The following is a 21877-nucleotide window of genomic DNA, read 5'->3' as shown; positions in this document are numbered from 1 at the left end:
TCTATAGGACATAGAGCTGGGGGCCTCAGAGTGACTGCTCATCTATAGGACATAGAGCTGGGGGGCCTCAGAGTGACTGCTCATCTATAGGACATAGAGCTGGGGGCCTCAGAGTGACTGCTCATCTATAGGACATAGAGCTGGGGGCCTCAGAGTGACTGCTCATCTATAGGACATAGAGCTGGGGGCCTCAGAGTGACTGCTCATCTATAGGACATAGAGCTGGGGGCCTCAGAGTGACTGCTCATCTATAGGACATAGAGCTGGGGGCCTCAGAGTGACTGCACGGAGATACTCTGCTCATCTATAGGACATAGAGCTGGGGGCCTTGGAGTGAATGCACGGAGATACTCTGCTTATCTATCGGACATAGAGCTGGGGGCCTTGGAGTGAATGCACGGGGGCCACACAATGTTTTTAAGTTTATTAAAAATCCCTCAGACAACATTTTTCACAGCTTTAGATTAATAAAAAAATAGCTTTGAAAGTGAATTTCAGAGTTTAGAAGTGGAGCAGATTAAAACCAGACATACACTCTGAGAAATCAACAGTTATTATATATTTATAAAATGACTAAACTAAAATCTATGCATGCTTCAATGTCCAATGAAAAAAATACAAAAATACAAGTTTTGACTAAAATAAGGACAGTTGAAGAATCACATCAATGTGACAGTGAGAGTGAGCGTGACAGTGAGAGTGAGAGTGAGAGTGAGAGTGAGAGTGAGAGTGAGAGTGAGAGTGACAGTGAGAGTGAGAGTGAGAGTGAGAGTGAGAGTGAGAGTGAGAGTGACAGTGACAGTGAGAGTGAGAGTGAGAGTGAGAGTGAGAGTGAGAGTGAGAGTGAGAGTGAGAGTGAGAGTGAGAGTGACAGTGACAGTGAGAGTGAGAGTGAGAGTGAGAGTGCTTCCACGTGTGTCTTCTTTCACAGACAGAGGGTTCATGTTTATCACACTAATTTGATGTAAACAAGCTTTCTGAACCGAGTCGCCTGCACACAGCCATGTAGAAAGAAATACCCTTATGACGTTTCATTTCGTATACAAACAAATATTTACAGAAACATTGACTGTTTAAAAAAATATGCGGCATCTTTTTGGGAGCTGTCAGAAGCAAGTCATTGTGTAAGAGCTCCAGATGGAGACTCTGCAGGGTTAGCACGGCTAGCTTCACAGCGATGCTATAACAGCGGCTAGCATCCAGCACTGAGACTGAATGGCCGAGCCTCCAGTGAGGGCGCTGCTTTCTTTATGGTGGCTTAGACAAGTTTGGTGCAACCGCCTCAACACCAAGAGCCCGACTGAAGTAACTTGAGTCTTGGAGGAGTTAAAATAAACTAAAAGCTGAACTTGAAAACCCAGAAAAGCGAATATAAAGAGATTATATCCGTGAGTACAACGAGCGGGAGGTTAATACATCGTCTTTGTCCCAATACATTGATCAGCTTATGTACATCCACTGGAGCGTGAGCGTTAGTGAAACAACACAACATGAGAGAGTCTGATTATACAGGCCGACAGATCCTTTACATGAGCTGCAGTTAGTTAGCGTAGCAGCTTCACCGCTAGCATTCTCTCTGAACTCTTGTTCTGCTTCGTTCAGCGTCTTTATGTCCCTGCTTCCTCTCGCTGTGTCTTCAGGTTTTGATGCCCTCCTTCTCTTTAGACGAAGCGCTCACCATCGCATACGCTCCCTTCACTCCGTCACCCTCCGTCTTCAGCTGCCCGGCCCTCCGGCGCAGGACCACCATGGTCAGCAGGAAGCAGAGCAGCGCGCCGCACACAAAGACCACCTGCAGACCCAGAAACCTACACACACACACACACACACACACACACACACACACACACACACACACACACACACACACACACACACACACACACACACACACACACACACACACACACACACACACACACACACACACACACACACACACACACACACACACACACACACACACACACACACAGGGTCAAAGATTGTGTCGTTCGGTGACCTGTCTAATGAAGGTTTATCCAATCCAACTTTATTTATATAGCACATTTAAAAACTAAAGTACATCAATAAATATATAGCAAAAAGCAGCATAAATACATTTAGACAAAACAAATGTAAAAGCACGAGACAATAAAACCATACTTGTAGCCGGACTGAAAACTCTCAAACACGATGTAAAAACATTTTAAAACTTTGGTTTTAAAAAGCCTGATTATTGAAAAACTACTGGACTTATTTGAATCAAACTTGGTGGAAGTGTGAAGCAGAGACTAAGGAAGAACCGATGTGTTAGCAGATCTGAGCCAGGACTCCAGCCTCTAGAGGAAACCTCAAGAATCTGCCGGACCGAGCTGCTGAGGAAACGCTTCCTCCTCCGAGGAGTTCTGAGGTGTGTTTAGGGTTCGTCACCAGGATCAAACTATTGCACCATTTTTCATGAAACTTGCTGGAAGTGTGCTGCTCACTAAGTACACACCCACGTCTCACCTGTCATATCATGGCTTCACAAAATAAAAAATAAATTAAATTATAAAAAATGTAAACCAAACAATTGTTATAAAAAAATGAAAAATATATAAAGAAATATAAATGTACATTTTTTTTTAATTAAAATATTTGTATAAAATAAAAAAAAATTAAAAAGATTTATGATGAAAAAATTAATCTAGAAAATGTAAATATAGAAAAAATATAATAGAAATGTTGCTGACCTCTGCCTGAAGTGGTCCAGGTCGTAGTACTGACAGGAAGTCTTCTTGTCACACTTCCTGCCCCACGAGATGCAGGTACTGTCGATGACGCTGCCGTACAACACCGGGCCGGGCATGAACGCTACACACACACACACACACACACACACACACACACACACACACACACACACACACACACACACACACACACACACACACACACACACACACACACACACACACACACACACACACACACACACACACACACACACACACACACACACACACACACACACACACACACCATAAAAGTTATATATGTATTAACATCTATCTATACAGGAGATATCACACTAACTATGACAGTTATATCATTTAAAATATTTAGTGAGCTCTATATTTTTAAAGTCTATAATGAAGGGTTATTTCTTTCCTTATAGACGGTTCAAACTATGTCCATATGTTCAGAAATCTAAAGAAATAAGCATCTCTCCTAAATATCTTGCCTCCACCAGAATTTGTATTATAGTCATTTATCTGTCCATATAAAGCAAAGCTGAAATTGTTTTTTTATTAGCACTAATACAAAGATTTCCCTCTCATTATGAACATGTTTTAAATGCATACGCTGCTGTATTGACAGATCTGAGGTCAGTGAATGAAGGTCTCAGAGTTTAACCTCAGACCTGGTGTGTGCCTTGCTCAAAGTGCAGAGGAAGTCATTACTCACCGAGCACTCTGAACAGCATGTACTGCACCCCCACTGCGAACGACTTGTCCTCCGCAGGCACCGTCCTGCAGAGACACAGCGTGACAAACAAGTGGTAACATCAGTGTGAGGAAATGAGTGGGTACTTCCTGTGGGCGTCACGCTATGGTTTCCTTAATTGTTGTGGTGTTGTTATATCTGTGGTTTTTGAGTCCCTTTGTTCATTAGCATCTGTTTTGTGTCTCTTTGCAGGAAGATATCAGAGTAACATTTTCTGTTGATGTGATCTCAACATTCTGTCAACTCGAGTCATTTTCCCTTCAGTCTGACCGTCTAAAGCCGGGGTTCTCAAAGTTGTGATGAGTGAGGGCCAATGTAGGTACCCAATATTGGATTGAGGGCCGCCCAAGAAAAAACGGAACACAAAATAATTCCAAAACAAATCCTTTCTTTATTGTATCAACCAATTACCGCAACTCGCGAGATGCCTAGTTGCCATGCAACCAGTAGTCTAGCAAACTTTCCACAAGCTGTCATTCATAATTTAGGAATGACAACCCAGGGGGCGCAGTTTTACCATTCTTAAGTTCCATTCTAATTCTTACTAGATACAACCATGGAGGATTAAAACATAACGCATGCATTTCAGCGTGTCACATTAACTATCGCGGGCCGCCAGAAACATTTCCGAGGGCCGCCATTGGCCCGCGGGCCGCACTTTGAGAACCCCTGGTCTAAACTCTTATTACTCTTATATTAATGGACTCTGAATTGTCCTGAACGGTAAAATGGACCCTGCTGAAACCAGTGTGACCATTCAGATAAACCAAAACTGGAACGATGAGCCTCAAGGTTTACAAAATCATTCAACTAATGTGGAGATCCAACGCTACTGCAAACCTTGGAGTAAACAGAACATGCTTTTTTTGGTTTTCGTGTGACTTTGTAGTCGTTCTGTGTTCATTAGCAGATGTTTTGTGTTAAATATCAGAGTAATTGGTTCATTTTCTGTTGATGGGATCTCAGCTCATCTCCTGCTGCTGTCAACTCTTGTTTTTAGAGTGTTTTCCTTTCAGTCTGACCGTCTAATCTTTATATTTCTAACTCTCTGAATTGTCCTGAACGGTAAACCGTGAGGCTCAGAGTTCGGATCCTGGCAGCTGCTTTCTCCATCAGTGCCAGATTCTCTGATGAGGACCAGGTGAGGCAGCAGCTTAGGGAAATACAAGTCTGCTTTTAAACAACAACCCCCCCCCCCTTTCTGACCCTCTAAACATTTCCATATAATCCAAAAGACTTGTTCTGTTTTCTCAAAGGGTTCCAGCTGCTGTTGGACCTCCGCGTGGAATGCATTTGAATGCTTTGCAGCTCTTGTTCGAGGTATCTTCAAATCACATGAGTGTTGTAATGTTTAACATCATTTAGAGTCATATGTGCATATCAGACGCTATTTAGTTTCACATTTCTGCTTTTTTTTTAACCAACGATAATTATTCCACAGAGAGCTGCTGCTCCTCTCTGGATATTGAGGTTGGTATTAAAACATATTTACAAGGAGAATACATTTTGTAATTTGGGTGAAGCAAAGTTCGTCAGGTTTTCTTTACAATGCTAAACTTATGATGATTGAAGGAGTGTTTTCAATGAAGGGACTCGACTGCCTCGAAAAATACCTAGCGCGATTTAATAAAAATCAGCTTAACAGGGGCATATTTCCCCAGTACTTTATATTACATATTGTATACGTACAACGAAGCTGTGAACATTTGATTAAGTTCCCTCAATATTTTAACGCATTTGCTGCACTCGGTTTTCTTAAATAGAATAGAATATATCTTATATACAAAGTACAATGAAATGTCCTTGGAAACTCTCACTGCTGTAAAAAATAGACACAAATAAATAAATAAGAGTGGTAAAAGCAGAGGTATTAGCGATGACAGTGCATCGAGATAAAATGCAATGTGCATATTTACAGACTAAACACGTTAAATCTAGTGTATTTCTAACTGTGTGTTCATTAATGGTTATAGTAACCAAATGTAGATGTACTGATGGTGTCTTTGTATGCTCCTGCAGGATGATAGCCCAGATGCATTTTGATCCTCGTGCTTTCCTACCTGAGGATCATCATGACGGAGGGCGTCTGGGAGAAGGAGGCGATGAAGCTGGTGACGCCCAGCAGAGCCACGAAGGGGAGCAGGAGGTTTGAGCATCCACTGCCACAAGTCCCCGGAGAGGCGACGCCGAGACCCCCGACACACCCACACTCAGTGTAGTTCTACAGACACATATAACCGGGGTGAGACAGCGCCCCCTACAGGCTGTGGGGATCATTACAGACACAATAAATAAATAACAAAAACAGGTCGTCATCTGTCCTCTGGAGAGATTAGGATATTTAAAAGTGCACGATTAGCTCCGTGACAGTGGTGACATTAGTTCCCAGATAAATATCGATTTAGTTCCCTGAAAGTGGAAAAATTAATTCCAGTTAAATACTGAAATTAGTTCCCTGAGATCCCTTAAAAAGTAAAGAAATTAATCCCTTCATTAAATTAGTTCTCTATCATTGTTTTAAAATGTTTGTTTTACTTTTATGTATGCACGATGACATGGAGTCAAATTCCTCGTACGTGTCAACATACCTGGTAATAAACCTGATTCTGATAACCGGGGTGAGACAGCGCCCCCTACAGGCTGTGTGGGTCATTACAGACAGTCAACATTGAATTACGCAACCTTATATTGCCGAAAGTAGTTCCCAGTCAATGGTGAAAGTAGTTCCCTTACATTTGTAAGATAACCTGTCAAATGTGTTCCCTGTCAGTGGGGCTGCATGATCCCTGTCAATAGTGAAATTAGTTCCCTTTCAAAATCCCAAATAAGTTCCCTGTTAGTATTTACATTAGTTCCCTAAACTTCTCAAATGAGTCACCTTACAGTGCTTAAATTGCTTCTCTGTAAATACTGAAATTAGTTCCCTGAGATCCCTAAAAAGTTATGAAATGAATCCTTTTTAATAATGAAATGAGTTCCCTAACGAAGGTAAATATAGTTCCCTATTACTGGGGGAAGTAGTTCAACATTATTTTGAGTAGTTTTTTTCTGATTCATTGTCATTAGTATAATTAGTTCCCTGTCATTAGTTCAATGAGTTCCATATGGTGAAATTATTTTCCTGTCAAAATTGTATTAAGTAACCTTACATTTCCAAAAGTAGTTCCCAATCAATGGAGAAATTAGTTCCCTTACATTTGTAAAATAACCTGTCAAATGTGTTCCCTGTCAGTGGGGCTGCATGATCCCTGTCAATAGTGAAATTAGTTCCCTTTCAAAATCCCAAATAAGTTCCTCGTTAGTATTTACATTAGTTCCCTAAACTTCTAAAATGACTCACCTTACAGTGCTTAAATGGCTTCTCGGTAAACACTGAAATTAGTTCCCTAAGATCCCTAAAAAAGTAATGAAATGATTCGATTTCATTTTTAATGAAATGAGTTCCCTAACGAAGGTAAACATAGTTCCCTGTTAATGGGGAAGTAGTTCAACATTATTTTGAGTCGTTTTTTTTCTGATTTGTTTTCATTAGTATAATTAGTTCCCTGTCACTAGTTCAATGAGTTCCATATGAATGGTGAAATTATTTTTGAGTCAAAATTGTATTAAGTAACCTTATATTGCCAAAAGTACTTCCACGTCGATAGGGAAATTAGTTCCCTTACATTCGTAAAATAACATCCCTGTCAAATGTGTTCCTGTCAGTGGGGCTGCATGATCCCTGTCAATAGTCAAATTAGTTCACTTTCAAAATCCAAAATAAGTTCCCTGTTAGTATTTACATTAGTTCCCTAAACTTCTAAAATGACTCACCTTACAGTGCTTAAATGGCTTCTATGTCAATATTGAAATGAGTTCCCTGTTAGCGTTATATTTATTCATAAAGCAATGATTCCCCTGTTATCTATTCAATTAGTTCCCTGAGAAGGCTTGGTTGTAAAAATCTGTCCCATGATGAAGTATTTTGTGTTTCTTTATATCTTAAATAAATAAAAAGATCCTTCCTTTAGAGAAGCGTGGATGTTTTTGAAGTCGTGACCGCCTTCTGTATCGCTGCATTTCCTCACAGCTGCTGATCAATCATTTCTCGGATGTGTCTGCTTTCCTTCATTCCTCTCTATTTACTCAAACCCCCTCTAAGAGTGTTTAATGTTCCCTGCAAAGTCTCAAGGGAACATGATGGAGGACAGAGTGAAAGTAAAACCAGCTACGTTACCATCACAGTAACTATCTCTAATAAAACAGATCTGATCGATCAGTATCCTTTAATCCGTAAAGTGCTACTGTTGACCCTGAGAGGTTTTAGAACAACATATGGATATTATATCACTTCCTGCACATCTGGAATATCACTTTAAGTCTACATTTCACTTTCATTTTCTTGTCCTAAAAATGTAGAATTATTGCCAACATTGAATGCCAACTAGATGAAACTGTTAGGAAAAAACGTTTCACTTTCGGATTAGCAGACTCTAGGCTTTCCATTATTTATAATTTGTATGGAAACTTAAACAGGAAATCTTTATCCAACCTTTGCAACAATTACTCTATATTTAGAGTCACCTTTAAGGTCAAATGTATGCAACTAAATATACATAGTATGTTAATGTTAAATGTTGTCTGGTTTTATAATGGTGGAAACTTTTACGAGTTCAACAATGTTCTATTATCTGGAAAGTGTCAGGGATGTTCTTGTAGTGTGTCTTTCTTCCCTGAGGGGGAAGCTCAATGATTTAAGGGCCAGCAATGTTAACGCTGAATATCTTTCTCTCTCGTGTTTCCTCTGAACTTTACCACAGCTTCCAGCTGCTTTCAGTCCCTCCACTAACTTGTGGTTACACTGAGAGATTTTATTTGGCTTCCATTATTGTTTCACTTTGATTAATAATGCAGTCTGCTCCCACTCAAGACCCTTCCCACAGAAAATGGATGTTCAGGGAATTGGAGTATGTTTGAATTCAAACTGAAAACCAAATGGGAAACAGGCTGTAACAGTGAAAGAGATAAAGGAACAGATTATAGTTTATTTCCTTAACCCATAAGAACCCCGACCCATTTATACTTTTGGGGAAATTATGGGGAACATCATTTAGAGTAAACCAGACCACATAGATCACATTTCTGACAAGTAACCCCCACTAGTGTCAACTATTAGAAAAGTGACATACTGTAGACGTCACATTGGGAGTTAAAGGTAAAGTCATTCTTATTAATAACTTAATTAATGAGGATGATGCTTTGGTTTAAATTAGTTTTAACATTCTCTGAACTGATAAGTATAGAATATATTAACTAAATATCATTGAATCAGCTAGATTAACTGAGCAGATCATATTTCTAATTGTGACACATATGTCACTCTAGATTTACTGAGAAATGTTAGGGTCACAGCGATCTTTATATTATTTGTTTCATATCAATATGTACAATATTTTTTTTCAAAACAGGTTAAATGTAACAAAGGACATGTTATGTAGGCATTATAATTCTTAAACGGCTTGAACCGTACCTTTAGCCACAGAAAACAAGCTTTTGAAATGTAATCACATGACCTGGATCATGACCCACCAGACTGTTCAGGGTGTGTCACTTAGGGACTGCATGAGGTCAAATGAAGCTGTATAAGGAACCTTCCAGAACATTTAAATGTAATCTATCTGTGTCACCGTGGGCTCTTATGGGTTAAGAAGACATTTCCAACCGAGTACGATTGATTTACACACAGTTATTATTGTTAATGCTGTATTGGTCCCAAAGTTTATATAGTAGTTCTTACGGTAGGTTTGTTGCTGGCGTCAATCTGTACGTTGCTGCAGCCGGCGTGGCAGGGGGACCTGAACTCAACGCCGTCAGAACCGCAGACCGGGTTAAAGGCCTCCGCCGGACACCTACAGCCGGCGCTGCACGACAACGCAGCACTGCTGCCCACACACACACACACACACACACACACACACACACACACACACACACACACACACACACACACACACACACACACACACACACACACACACACACACACACACAATGTGTTAGGGTGTGTAGATACAAAACGTGAAATTACTTAGTTATCAGTGGGGGAAATTAGTTCCCTGTCAAAAGTGAATTTAGTTCTGTGTTAGCAGTGAATTTACCTTACAATTGTTAAATTAGTTCCCTGTCAAAAGTCTAATTAGTTTCTTGCAAAACGTGATATTAGTTTCCTTTCAGTGCTGGAATTAGTTCCCAATCAATAGTGAATTAAGTCCGCTATCAATGGGGTAATTAGTTCCCTGTCATAAGTGGAATTGGTTACCTATTGGAGGTGGAATTACTTTTCTGACAACAGCAATTAGTTTCAATTCAATAGTGAAAACAATTTCTTGAGAGTGAGACAATTAGATCCCTGTTACTGAGGAATAGTTCCCTTTAGGGCACTGCAATTCCCGTTCAATAAGGAAATTCCCTGTCAGTTATGAAATAAGTTTGTTTTCTGTAAATGAATAAGTTCCCCGTTAGCAGTGAAAATAGTTCTGAGTTCTGAATTCCCTTTTAGATTTTAAATCATTCGCCTTTCAGCTTTAAAAGTGTCTGTTGGTGGTAAATATGTTTTATTTAGGTTGAGACGTAGGTCCATTTAGTTGGTAAAATAGGCAGCTACCCTTGAGGAAAGACCTCAGCGACCTTCTGAGTTGAGCAGCCAATGAACAGCAGCGGTATGGAGGACAGGATGCAGAGGAAGATGGCCGCGGTGCAGAGTTTACTGGCTCCGCCCACCGAGAGACTCAACCTCCGCATCAGGACGCCGCCGAGCACGGTTCCCAGCACCGCCAGCGGGATGCAGACTCCTCCTGAAGAAATCCAGAAGACACACATTCCATATTTCAGTTGACTGTATATAACTTTAATCGTGGCTGTTTTTACAATGCTCCAAATAGTAGTAGTAGTACAAGCAACTCATTTCACCCTTGTAAGGGAACACATTTGACCAGAGACAGGGAGCTTATTTCCCCACTGATCGGTAACTCATTTAAGAGGATGGTAATTATAATGTTGTAAGGAAACCAGTTTCACCTCTGACCGGGAACTAATTACATTACAGTTATGGAACTAATTTAGGAGGTAATTTCACCCCTCAAGGTTCCCGATGTCATACAAACAAATAACTTTCTCTGAAATGTAATATTTGTGGCTCTTACTGGTGTGATGACTGCAGACAGAGATGGCAAAAGTACACACATCCTTTACTCAAGTAGAAGTACAGATACTCGTGTTTAAAAATACTCTGGTGAAAGTAGAAGTACTGACTAAACTTCTTTACTCAAGTCAAAGTAAAGAGGCTTTGAAGTGTCCTTCAGTAAAACGTACCCATAACTAGCAGCTGCTTTAAAGAGTACCTGACCTCCCTTTATATCAATAGAACAATAATGTCATTGTTAGCTAATGAATGTTTCCATGCTGAACAACGGCAACATGACAACGTTTCCATTGGTCCCTCTTCTTTAGAGAAGACCAGGAAATGATGGATACACGGATCGTGTTCAAATCAATAGGCACGCAATGACTCTAAAGAATAATGATCACGCATCAAACACACATTCAGACTAAAGGAACCAGCTGTTTGGGAAATGAGAGAAGTAGAAAGTACAGGTATTTGAGTTCAACATGTGAGAAGTAGAAAGTACAGGTATTTGAGTTCAACATGTAAGAAGTAGAAAGTACAGGTATTTGAGTTCAACATGTAAGAAGTAGAAAGTACAGGTATTTGAGTTCAACATGTAAGAAGTAGAAAGTACAGGTATTTGAGTTCAACATGTGAGAAGTAGAAAGTACAGGTATTTGGGTTCAACATGTAAGAAGTAGAAAGTACAGGTATTTGGGTTCAACATGTAAGAAGTAGAAAGTACAGGTATTTGAGTTCAACATGTGAGAAGTAGAAAGTACAGGTATTTGGGTTCAACATGTGAGAAGTAGAAAGTACAGGTATTTGGGTTCAACATGTGAGAAGTAGAAAGTACAGGTATTTGAGTTCAACATGTAAGAAGTAGAAAGTACAGGTATTTGAGTTCAACATGTAAGAAGTAGAAAGTACTGGTATTTGAGTTCAACATGTAAGAAGTAGAAAGTACAGGTATTTGAGTTCAACATGTAAGAAGTAGAAAGTACTGGTATTTGAGTTCAACATGTGAGAAGTAGAAAGTACAGGTATTTGAGTTCAACATGTGAGAAGTAGAAAGTACAGGTATTTGAGTTCAACATGTAAGAAGTAGAAAGTACAGGTATTTGAGTTCAACATGTAAGAAGTAGAAAGTACAGGTATTTGCGTTCAACATGTGAGAAGTAGAAAGTACAGGTATTTGAGTTCAACATGTAAGAAGTAGAAAGTACAGGTATTTGAGTTCAACATGTGAGAAGTAGAAAGTACAGGTATTTGAGTTCAACATGTAAGAAGTAGAAAGTACAGGTATTTGAGTTCAACATGTAAGAAGTAGAAAGTACAGGTATTTGAGTTCAACATGTAAGAAGTAGAAAGTACAGGTATTTGAGTTCAACATGTAAGAAGTAGAAAGTACAGGTATTTGAGTTCAACATGTGAGAAGTAGAAAGTACAGGTATTTGAGTTCAACATGTAGAAGTAGAAAGTACAGGTATTTGAGTTCAACATGTGAGAAGTAGAAAGTACAGGTATTTGAGTTCAACATGTGAAGAAGTAGAAAGTACAGGTATTTGAGTTCAACATGTAAGAAGTAGAAAGTACAGGTATTTGAGTTCAACATGTAAGAAGTAGAAGTACAGGTATTTGAGTTCAACATGTGAGAAGTAGAAAGTACAGGTATTTGAGTTCAACATGTAAGAAGTAGAAAGTACAGGTATTTGAGTTCAACATGTAAGAAGTAGAAAGTACAGGTATTTGAGTTCAACATGTAAGAAGTAGAAAGTACAGGTATTTGAGTTCAACATGTAAGAAGTAGAAAGTACAGGTATTTGAGTTCAACATGTAAGAAGTAGAAAGTACAGGTATTTGAGTTCAACATGTGAGAAGTAGAAAGTACAGGTATTTGAGTTCAACATGTAAGAAGTAGAAAGTACAGGTATTTGAGTTCAACATGTAAGAAGTAGAAAGTACAGGTATTTGAGTTCAACATGTAAGAAGTAGAAAGTACAGGTATTTGAGTTCAAACATGTAAGAAGTAGAAAGTACAGGTATTTGAGTTCAACATGTAAGAAGTAGAAAGTACAGGTATTTGAGTTCAACATGTGAGAAGTAGAAAGTACAGGTATTTGAGTTCAACATGTAAGAAGTAGAAAGTACAGGTATTTGAGTTCAACATGTAAGAAGTAGAAAGTACAGGTATTTGAGTTCAACATGTGAAGAAGTAGAAAGTACAGGTATTTGAGTTCAACATGTAGAAGTAGAAGTACAGGTATTTGAGTCAATGTAAGAAGTAGAAAGTACAGGTATTTGAGTTCAACATGTAAGAAGTAGAAAGTACAGGTATTTGAGTTCAACATGTAAGAAGTAGAAAGTACAGGTATTTGAGTTCAACATGTAAGAAGTAGAAAGTACAGGTATTTGAGTTCAACATGTTGAGAAGTAGAAAGTACAGGTATTTGAGTTCAACATGTAAGAAGTAGAAAGTACAGGTATTTGTGTTCAACATGTAAGAAGTAGAAAGTACAGGTATTTGTGTTCAACATGTAAGAAGTAGAAAGTACAGGTATTTGTGTTCACATGTAAGAAGTAAGAAAGTACAGGTATTTGAGTTCAACATGTAAGAAGTAGAAAGTACAGGTATTTGGGTTCAACATGTAAGAAGTAGAAAGTACAGGTATTTGGGTTCAACATGTAAGAAGTAGAAAGTACAGGTATTTGGGTTCAACATGTGAGAAGTAGAAAGTACAGGTATTTGAGTTCAACATGTGAGAAGTAGAAAGTACAGGTATTTGGGTTCAACATGTAAGAAGTAGAAAGTACAGGTATTTGGGTTCAACATGTAAGAAGTAGAAAGTACAGGTATTTGTGTTCAACATGTAAGAAGTAGAAAGTACAGGTATTTGAGTTCAACATGTAAGAAGTAGAAAGTACAGGTCTTTGTGTTCAACATGTAAGAAGTAGAAAGTACAGGTATTTGAGTTCAACATGTAAGAAGTAGAAAGTACAGGTATTTGAGTTCAACATGTAAGAAGTAGAAAGTACAGGTCTTTGTGTTCAACATGTGAGAAGTAGAAAGTACAGGTATTTGGGTTCAATATGTAAGAAGTAGAAAGTACAGGTATTTGAGTTCAACATATAAGAAGTAGAAAGTACAGGTATTTGAGTTCAACATGTAAGAAGTAGAAAGTACAGGTATTTGGGTTCAACATGTAAGAAGTAGAAAGTACAGGTATTTGGGTTCAACATGTGAGAAGTAGAAAGTACAGGTATTTGGGTTCAACATGTAAGAAGTAGAAAGTACAGGTATTTGGGTTCAACATGTGAGAAGTAGAAAGTACAGGTATTTGGGTTCAACATGTAAGAAGTAGAAAGTACAGGTATTTGTGTTCAACATGTGAGAAGTAGAAAGTACAGGTATTTGGGTTCAACATGTAAGAAGTAGAAAGTACAGGTATTTGAGTTCAACATGTGAGAAGTAGAAAGTACATGTATTTGGGTTCAACATGTAAGAAGTAGAAAGTACAGGTATTTGGGTTCAACATGTGAGAAGTAGAAAGTACAGGTATTTGAGTTCAACATGTGAGAAGTAGAAAGTACATGTAAGAAGTAGAAAGTACAGGTATTTGGGTTCAACATGTGAGAAGTAGAAAGTACAGGTATTTGGGTTCAACATGTGAGAAGTAGAAAGTACAGGTATTTGGGTTCAACATGTAAGAAGTAGAAAGTACAGGTATTTGAGTTCAACATGTGAGAAGTAGAAAGTACATGTATTTGGGTTCAACATGTGAGAAGTAGAAAGTACAGGTATTTGGGTTCAACATGTGAGAAGTAGAAAGTACAGGTATTTGGGTTCAACATGTAAGAAGTAGAAAGTACAGGTATTTGTGTTCAACATGTGAGAAGTAGAAAGTACAGGTATTTGGGTTCAACATGTAAGAAGTAGAAAGTAAAAAGTCGTCAGAAGAATAAGTATTGGAGTAAAGTACTGATACCAGAAAGATGTACAGTACAGTAACAAAGTATTTGTACTCCAGTACTTCCCAGCTCTGCCTGCAGACCTGTGTGCTCTCTCACCTATCATCATGACGGAGAAGGAGACGGTCTGGGTGAATTGTCTCTCGATGAATTTGGACATGAAGGTGGCGAGGCCGGCCAGCAGCGCCGCCAGGTTCACCTGAGCCAGAACCACCAGCAGGTAGATGGGGCTGCGCAGCGTCCGCAGGGCGATACGAGGGAAACCTGAGGAACGGAGGGGAGGGAGGGAGGGAGGGAGGGAGGGAGGTGGTGATGATGATGATGATGATAGACAGGTTTAGCCATGAAAGTCAAAGCCAACTTTATTGTCAATCTTTCAGTTTGTGTGTACAGACAGAGATCGAAATACCGTTTCCCACAATCCTGAGGAATACAAATATATATAAAAATATGTATACAAATATGGATATACATATATATACACAATCAGACACATTTGTACATATGCACACATAAAAGGCCAATACTAGCAGGAATATTAACCCGTTTTCTATTCCCAGTAGTTTCAAGCCTGTGTGCTCAGCAGCTACAGTGTAGATATGGCAATGCAAAACTGAAGTCCTCCTCCAACAGAGCAACATGAATATATATATATATATATATATATATATATATATATATATATATATATATATATATATATATCTATATGACACAGAACAAATAAAACAGATAAATAGTGCAAGAGAATGTTTTGAGATGTGCAAGTAAATACAAATAGAATAGAAGTAGTAGTGCACAAGGTTTAAAACCCCCATTGTTGCTTCAGTGCTGATGGCCCAGCATCACAGTGACCTCTGCTCCATGCCCTGCAGTTGCCTGCGCTGCAGACAGGAAGCAGAAGGGAAATAAGAGTCTTACTTTTGAGGAACTGGAGGAGAGACGTTTCCGAGTCAGTCTGCTGAAGCTGCTGCTTGCAGTCCGCCGTCGACTCCACGTCCTCGTCCTCGTCCTGCACAAATATGGAAGCAGAACGTCTTGTTATTTCCCGGCAGGTTTAAAAGCCCCTGAGTCTGCAGCTGAAGGCTTACATGAACAGCTCTAAATGACACTTCAGATAAATGTGCATGCTGCAGAATGTGGTCTGTGTTATGAGCTCTGCATACCCAGAAATACATCGTAGTTACTTTGGTAAAAGCAGGTTACTCATGAAGCAGATATTTATTTAGTAAATGGGTTGCTTAAAGGCTCACATGTTAATTTTCAGAATGCTAGTTTTGTTAATACTGCCACTGTAGAGGACTGAATATTAAAAACTGCATACTATATGTTACGTGGTTTACTACATTGTTTACAGTGGAGGATATGTCAATACATAGCAAACACATTTATTTTAATGCATAAAAAACCACTTGTTAGCTTGGAGGAAAAGATGTCCGTTTCCTACAAATATTATAAATTAATATTTGTGTCAAACTTCAGTTCTGAATAGTAACCCTAGTTTAAATTCTACTTTTAATGCTACTTTTATATAAAGACAAACATGTACACTTTATATCTTCAATTAAATGATAAGGGGATTTTTCTAAATGTTCACAATCAGGGATATTTCAATAATATCCGAAAAAAATAAATGTAATCAGATTAAAAATAAGAAATACACTTCCTAAAATGATTATATTGATATTTGTTTCCACTAATGTTGTGTGTTATTAACACCGCACAGAAACCAATCACTAAAAGCATCTTACTCATGAAACAAGTACTTAATTAGTTGATGGGTTGCCTAAAAGCTTTTCTGATAAACATTCACACGCTCAGAATTTACATTTGAGTCGGACCTCAGTCGGTCGGCGGTCCTGACAAGGTGGTCCAAACGAGAATGTGTGTGTGGGCCTCTCTTCTGTTTGCGGCTGGATTTTTAACCTCTGATAAAACACAGAGCCGAGCCTCTCAGATGATTTACGATCAAACAAAGGTTAGGGTTCATCTGTCAGGTGGGATCAGCGAGCCCCAAAGACCAGACCCCAAGACCTCAACAAAATAAGAGCATTGAGCAAAGTAATCCGTTTCTTCATTGTTTATCTGTGTCTAATGGGTTCTCTGTATTTCTGTGGTAGTTTTCTTTGTCTTTACGTGTGTTTTTGGTCTTTTCATGGTTCTATCGTGTGTTTTAATTCTTTGTAATTGTGTTTTGTCTCTCTGGAAAAAAGAGCGGAATGCCACAAAGTGATTTTGGAAACTGAAATGAAAAATCTTGAAATATCTTTGAAATGTATTTGAGTGTTATCTGAGTACTTGAAGTTGCACAGATAACATATATATTGACTCCATTATGAAAACTGTTCTTCTCATTCTGACCCAAATGATGGATTTATGGAAGTTATCTGATGTTTTTTGGTGTTCAGCACTGCAGATGATTCTGTTTGAGTTTGTGGAGGAGTGTTGGCCACGACACAAAGAAACCATTAAACGAAAAATGAAGGCGTGATGCCAGCAGGTTGCTCAACCTTTTATTATATCTGATACGACTCCCTGCGTTCAAACAGAAAGCTGCCAAAGTCCAGAGCTTCACAGCAGAGTGAGGCCAAGCTTTGTCTTATTGTCAGACCAGTGGAATGAAAACCTCAAAATCCACATCCAGGAGTTTATTGGACTGCTTGTGTCGGCAGATTTCTCCTAAACTCACCAAAAGTGAGCATTCAATAACGCCTCATATGCATATTGAAACATATGGCAGAAAACGTATAATATAAAAAAGAATGCTGTTAATGTCAGCAATGAAGTGGTGAAGTTTCATGGTGATATCTGTTAGTTACATTTTGTACCCTATCCACCTGTAGCGATTGTTTTGTAAAATGAAATGAAGTTAACCTCATTCTGCCGTCTGGGACAAAAGCAGACGAATAGATATGTGAAAAAGCATTTGAAGAATTCTCAGGTTGTTATCTAATCAGACCTCTGTCTGCAGAGCGGAGTGCGACAGTTATCTGATAGATCTGAGAGAGTGTGTATAGCATGCAGCAGCCTGCAGACAATCCAAGAATCACCTGAAGTAACATTTGCAAAGGAGGTCATGTTTGGAAGATTTGGGAGAAAATACATGTTTTTCCTGTAAATTGTGAAATTCAGGTCACATAGGGGCTGAAACTCATGATTACTTTTTGGATTGTTAATAATACCGGTCTGGTGGTTGCAGTACAGAACCCTGAGATATATTTACATTAATATGATTTAGAGGATTTAGCTATTAAATAAAAACCGTTTCTCTGTCTCTGCCTAAAGGAAAGAGCCACAGTCTCACTGCGTTGTTGATAATCAGACAGCTTTAGGTTCCTGGGAGGAATACTTGTTTGCACATTCATTTAAAGGGGCCCTATTCTGCAACATGCAAGCATACCACTTCATCATCATCACAAAACATTATGCAGCTCATATGTTGGACGGACAAAGCTTGAATATGTTTGGCTAGTTTCAGTACCAACACATTCATTGCTGTGTCTAAAGGAGAGATACTGCATGTGGGGGGACGACTTTCAATCAGGTGTTTGTGTTTGAAAATGAAAATGTCGGCTGTTTTCTGTCACGTTATTTGAGATGGGAACAATGTTGAGCAATACTTCACCTCATGAGTTTGATAGAACATGAGCAGAGTGAACCCTTACATTTTGTTTTGGGGACGGAGCCAGAGACATTCCTGTAGCAGCTTGTTAAGATGAGCCCTTTTTATATTTTGCATCCTGTTTATCCTGATTGTCTTTGATTCAACTTTATTATTCTGACACTTATTGTTTGTTTTTATCAAACGAACTTAAATAACCTTTTGTTGTCTATCTGAGTTGGGAACATCCTGAGTGTCCTCCTCCAACATGAGAGCAGCATGCTATCAAAGGTATCAACTGTAGCTGTGAACATGACAGGATGTGTGATTACCTAGAAGAGCATCAGGACTGTTTGAGGCAGATGATAGCTCTGTGATTAACATGATGATTCAGCCTCTATGGAGAGAGACATCAAGCATGCTCATTTCTGACGTGGAGCTAATCTGAAGTCAACATTGAATACTGCTTTCTGTTCCTCCATCTTGTGACTGTGTAACTCCCTCTCTTGATATCAGCATGTGAAGGACACTGTTCAGGAACTAGTGATGCTCTGTATGTGATTACTCCTTCCCTGTCTCACCTCTTTGGGGATGCTTCGGGGGAAGAAGAGGTACGGCAGCGCGGCGAGGAAGAGGAGGCCGGACGCCACGAGGAAGCCGAGCCACCAGGCGCCGACCCAGCGAAGATCCTCATGTTCCAACTGGATCTGCTCTGGATAACAAGAGGAAGAAGACTCAGTTTGAAACACAAACTGAACTGTTGTTATGACAACAGTCCCTGGAGGAGACTCCCTTTTCACGTTCATTCCTCTTACTTATGTTTCACATTTCATGCATATAATCAATTTATGATGTTGTTTCTTACAATATAACAACATATATTAGCCCTATGTGCCCAAAGACTACATTTATTACCAGATCTCATCAGCTTAACATTTTGAATGATTTTGAAAAGGTGTTGTGCAAGAAGGAAATATAAAAGTGAAGTTGCAGATGACTCAGTGCTGTTGGACCTGTTGAGGAGTGGCTGGGAGCACTTTGTACTATTACAACATCATGTGAAGTTTGATGCTCAATGTCAATACAATAAATATAACTCTGGACATCTCTAAGCGGTTGAGCAATCACAACATGGCCGGCCAGCTAACCAATCAGAGCACACTGGGCTCTGGTTTCAGACAGAGGGTGGAAAGAATATTTAAAGTAAATACACTACATACTGATATACACCTCTGAACATCAGCAGGAGAGGACTCTTTAAAGTAGAGACACTACATACTGATATACACCTGAACATCAGCAGGAGAGGACTCTTTAAAGTAGAGACACTAACTACTGATATACACCTGAACATCAGCAGGAGAGGACTCCTTTACAAGTAGAGACACTACATCATAGTACACCACCTGAACATCACAGGAGAGGACTCTTAAAGTAGAGAACTACTAACTGATGTACACCTGAACATCAGCAGGAGAGGACTCTTTAAAGTAGAGACATCTACATACTGATATACACCTCGAACATCAGCAGGAGAGGACTCTTTAAAGTAGAGACACTACATACTGATATACACCTGAACATCACAGGAGAGGACTCTTTAAAGTAGAGACTCTACAGACTGATATACACCTGAACATCAGCAGGAGAGGACTCTTTAAAGTAGAGACACTACATACTGATATACACCTGAACATCAGCAGGAGAGGACTCTTTAAAGTAGAGACACTACATAGCTGATATACACCTGAACATCAGCAGGAGAGGACTCTTTAAAGTAGAGACACTACATACTGATATACACCTGAACATCAGCAGGAGAGCACTCTTTAAAGTAGAGACTCTACATACTGATATACACCTGAACATCAGCAGGAGGACTCTTTAAAGTAGAGACACTCCATACTGATATACACCTGAACATCAGCAGGAGAGGACTCTTTAAAGTAGAGACACTACATACTGATATACACCTGAACATCAGCAGGAGAGCACTCTTTAAAGTAGAGACACTACATACTGATATACACCTGAACATCAGCAGGAGAGGACTCTTTAAAGTAGAGACACTACATACTGATATACACCTGAACATCAGCAGGAGAGGACTCTTTAAAGTAGAGATACTACATACTGATATACACCTGAACATCAGCAGGAGAGGACTCTTTAAAGTAGAGACACTACATACTGATATACACCTGAACATCAGCAGGAGAGGACTCTTTAAAGTAGAGACACTACCTACTGATATACACCTGAACATCAGCAGGAGAGGACTCTTTAAAGTAGAGGACACTACATACTGATATACACCTGAACATCAGCAGGAGAGGACTCTTTAAAGTAGAGATACTACATACTGATATACACCTGAACATCAGCAGGAGAGGACTCTTTAAAGTAGAGACTCTACATACTGATATACACCTGAACATCAGCAGGAGAGGACTCTTTAAAGTAGAGACTCTACATACTGATATACACCTGAACATCAACAGGAGAGGACTCTTTAAAGTAGAGACACTACATACTGATATACACCTGAACATCAGCAGGAGAGGACTCTTTAAAGTAGAGACACTACATTCTGATATACACCTGAACATCAGCAGGAGAGGACTCTTTAAAATAGAGACACTACATACTGATATACACCTGAACATCAGCAGGAGAGGACTCTTTAAAGTAGAGACACTACATACTGATATACACCTGAACATCAGCAGGAGAGGACTCTTTAAACTTGAAGATCTTTTGTGAAACTGCTTTGGCCTTAGAAATAGAAAGTACAACAGACTTTGAACACTTCAAAATAAATTGATGTTTGTTTTTAATAACGTGTCAAATTTATTTGTTACAGTGAAAAGTATTTTTCAGTTCTTGCCAAGTCGGACTTCTGCAGTAAAGTTCAACATGAGCCAATAAAATGACGTCACGTCAACAATACAGAACCAAGGCCTGCTGCCATACAAATAATCTCAAAACTCTTTATGGACACACAGGCATGATCACACACAAATGTTTATACGTGTATACTTGTGAGGACCGTTACTACAGCATGCATTAAAATGACATTTACTCTAATCTTTAAAAATCTTCACTAAAATAACACTGAGGTAATTTAATAAGGTCAATATTTATCATCTAAAAGCCATTTGCAGGAATAAAGACGAGGCATGTCCTCACTTTACAAGATCCAGGTCCTCACAAAGCTATATACACAAGCACACACGCACACAGTCAACAAAGAGTTTCAAATGTGAAAACATTTCCTACACACACAATCACGTCCCGCTAAAAATACACATTACACATGCCTGCATACACGCACACAGGCCCAACACACACTGACTGGATATGTGTGCACACATGATTAGGAACAAGGTTTTTGTTTGAACAACGCACAAAAGAAACTGCAGCTCAGTTAACCAGAGACGCGTGAAACCTCCGGAGCTCCGACTTCAACAAACTGTCACGTCCTGAAACTCATTCCCGAAATACGAGCAGATGTGAAAGCAGGCCCATAGACGCTGTGAAGTGCTGACTCTCTGAAACTCAAGTGGGGGGTTTGTTCGGTCTCTTTAGAACACAAAAACATCGGAGGATTTTTGTTTTTGGGGAAGTTCTTCCTCATCTACTGCAAGTGTCTTACGGTATGGTACCTGAACAGATTGAAGAAACCCCGATGCACA

General features: G+C 39.2%; 1 protein-coding gene across 3 annotated transcripts in view; it reads right to left on the bottom strand.

The window, feature by feature from the left end:
• Positions 1 to 409: 409 nt before the first annotated feature.
• The window catches only part of slco2b1 (solute carrier organic anion transporter family, member 2B1), a 37025-nt gene continuing 15557 nt past the window's right edge, over positions 410 to 21877 (bottom strand). For 2 of the 3 annotated variants that reach the window (XM_034220683.1, XM_034220684.1), the window contains exons 7-15: positions 18764 to 18894; positions 15503 to 15593; positions 14681 to 14845; positions 10112 to 10301; positions 9245 to 9389; positions 5529 to 5689; positions 3430 to 3494; positions 2715 to 2835; positions 410 to 1808 (exon numbers count right to left, since the gene is read on the bottom strand). In XM_034220683.1, the coding sequence (XP_034076574.1) occupies positions 1637 to 1808; positions 2715 to 2835; positions 3430 to 3494; positions 5529 to 5689; positions 9245 to 9389; positions 10112 to 10301; positions 14681 to 14845; positions 15503 to 15593; positions 18764 to 18894 (1241 nt within the window). In that variant the 3' untranslated portion in view covers positions 410 to 1636. The remainder of the gene's footprint in view (positions 1809 to 2714; positions 2836 to 3429; positions 3495 to 5528; positions 5690 to 9244; positions 9390 to 10111; positions 10302 to 14680; positions 14846 to 15502; positions 15594 to 18763; positions 18895 to 21877) is intronic. The other variant, XM_034220685.1, reaches the window with a different exon arrangement.

Source organism: Gymnodraco acuticeps, unplaced genomic scaffold (genome assembly GCF_902827175.1).
Source record: "Gymnodraco acuticeps unplaced genomic scaffold, fGymAcu1.1, whole genome shotgun sequence".
NCBI lineage: Eukaryota > Metazoa > Chordata > Actinopteri > Perciformes > Bathydraconidae > Gymnodraco > Gymnodraco acuticeps.
This window is presented reverse-complemented; position numbering and strand designations above follow the sequence as displayed.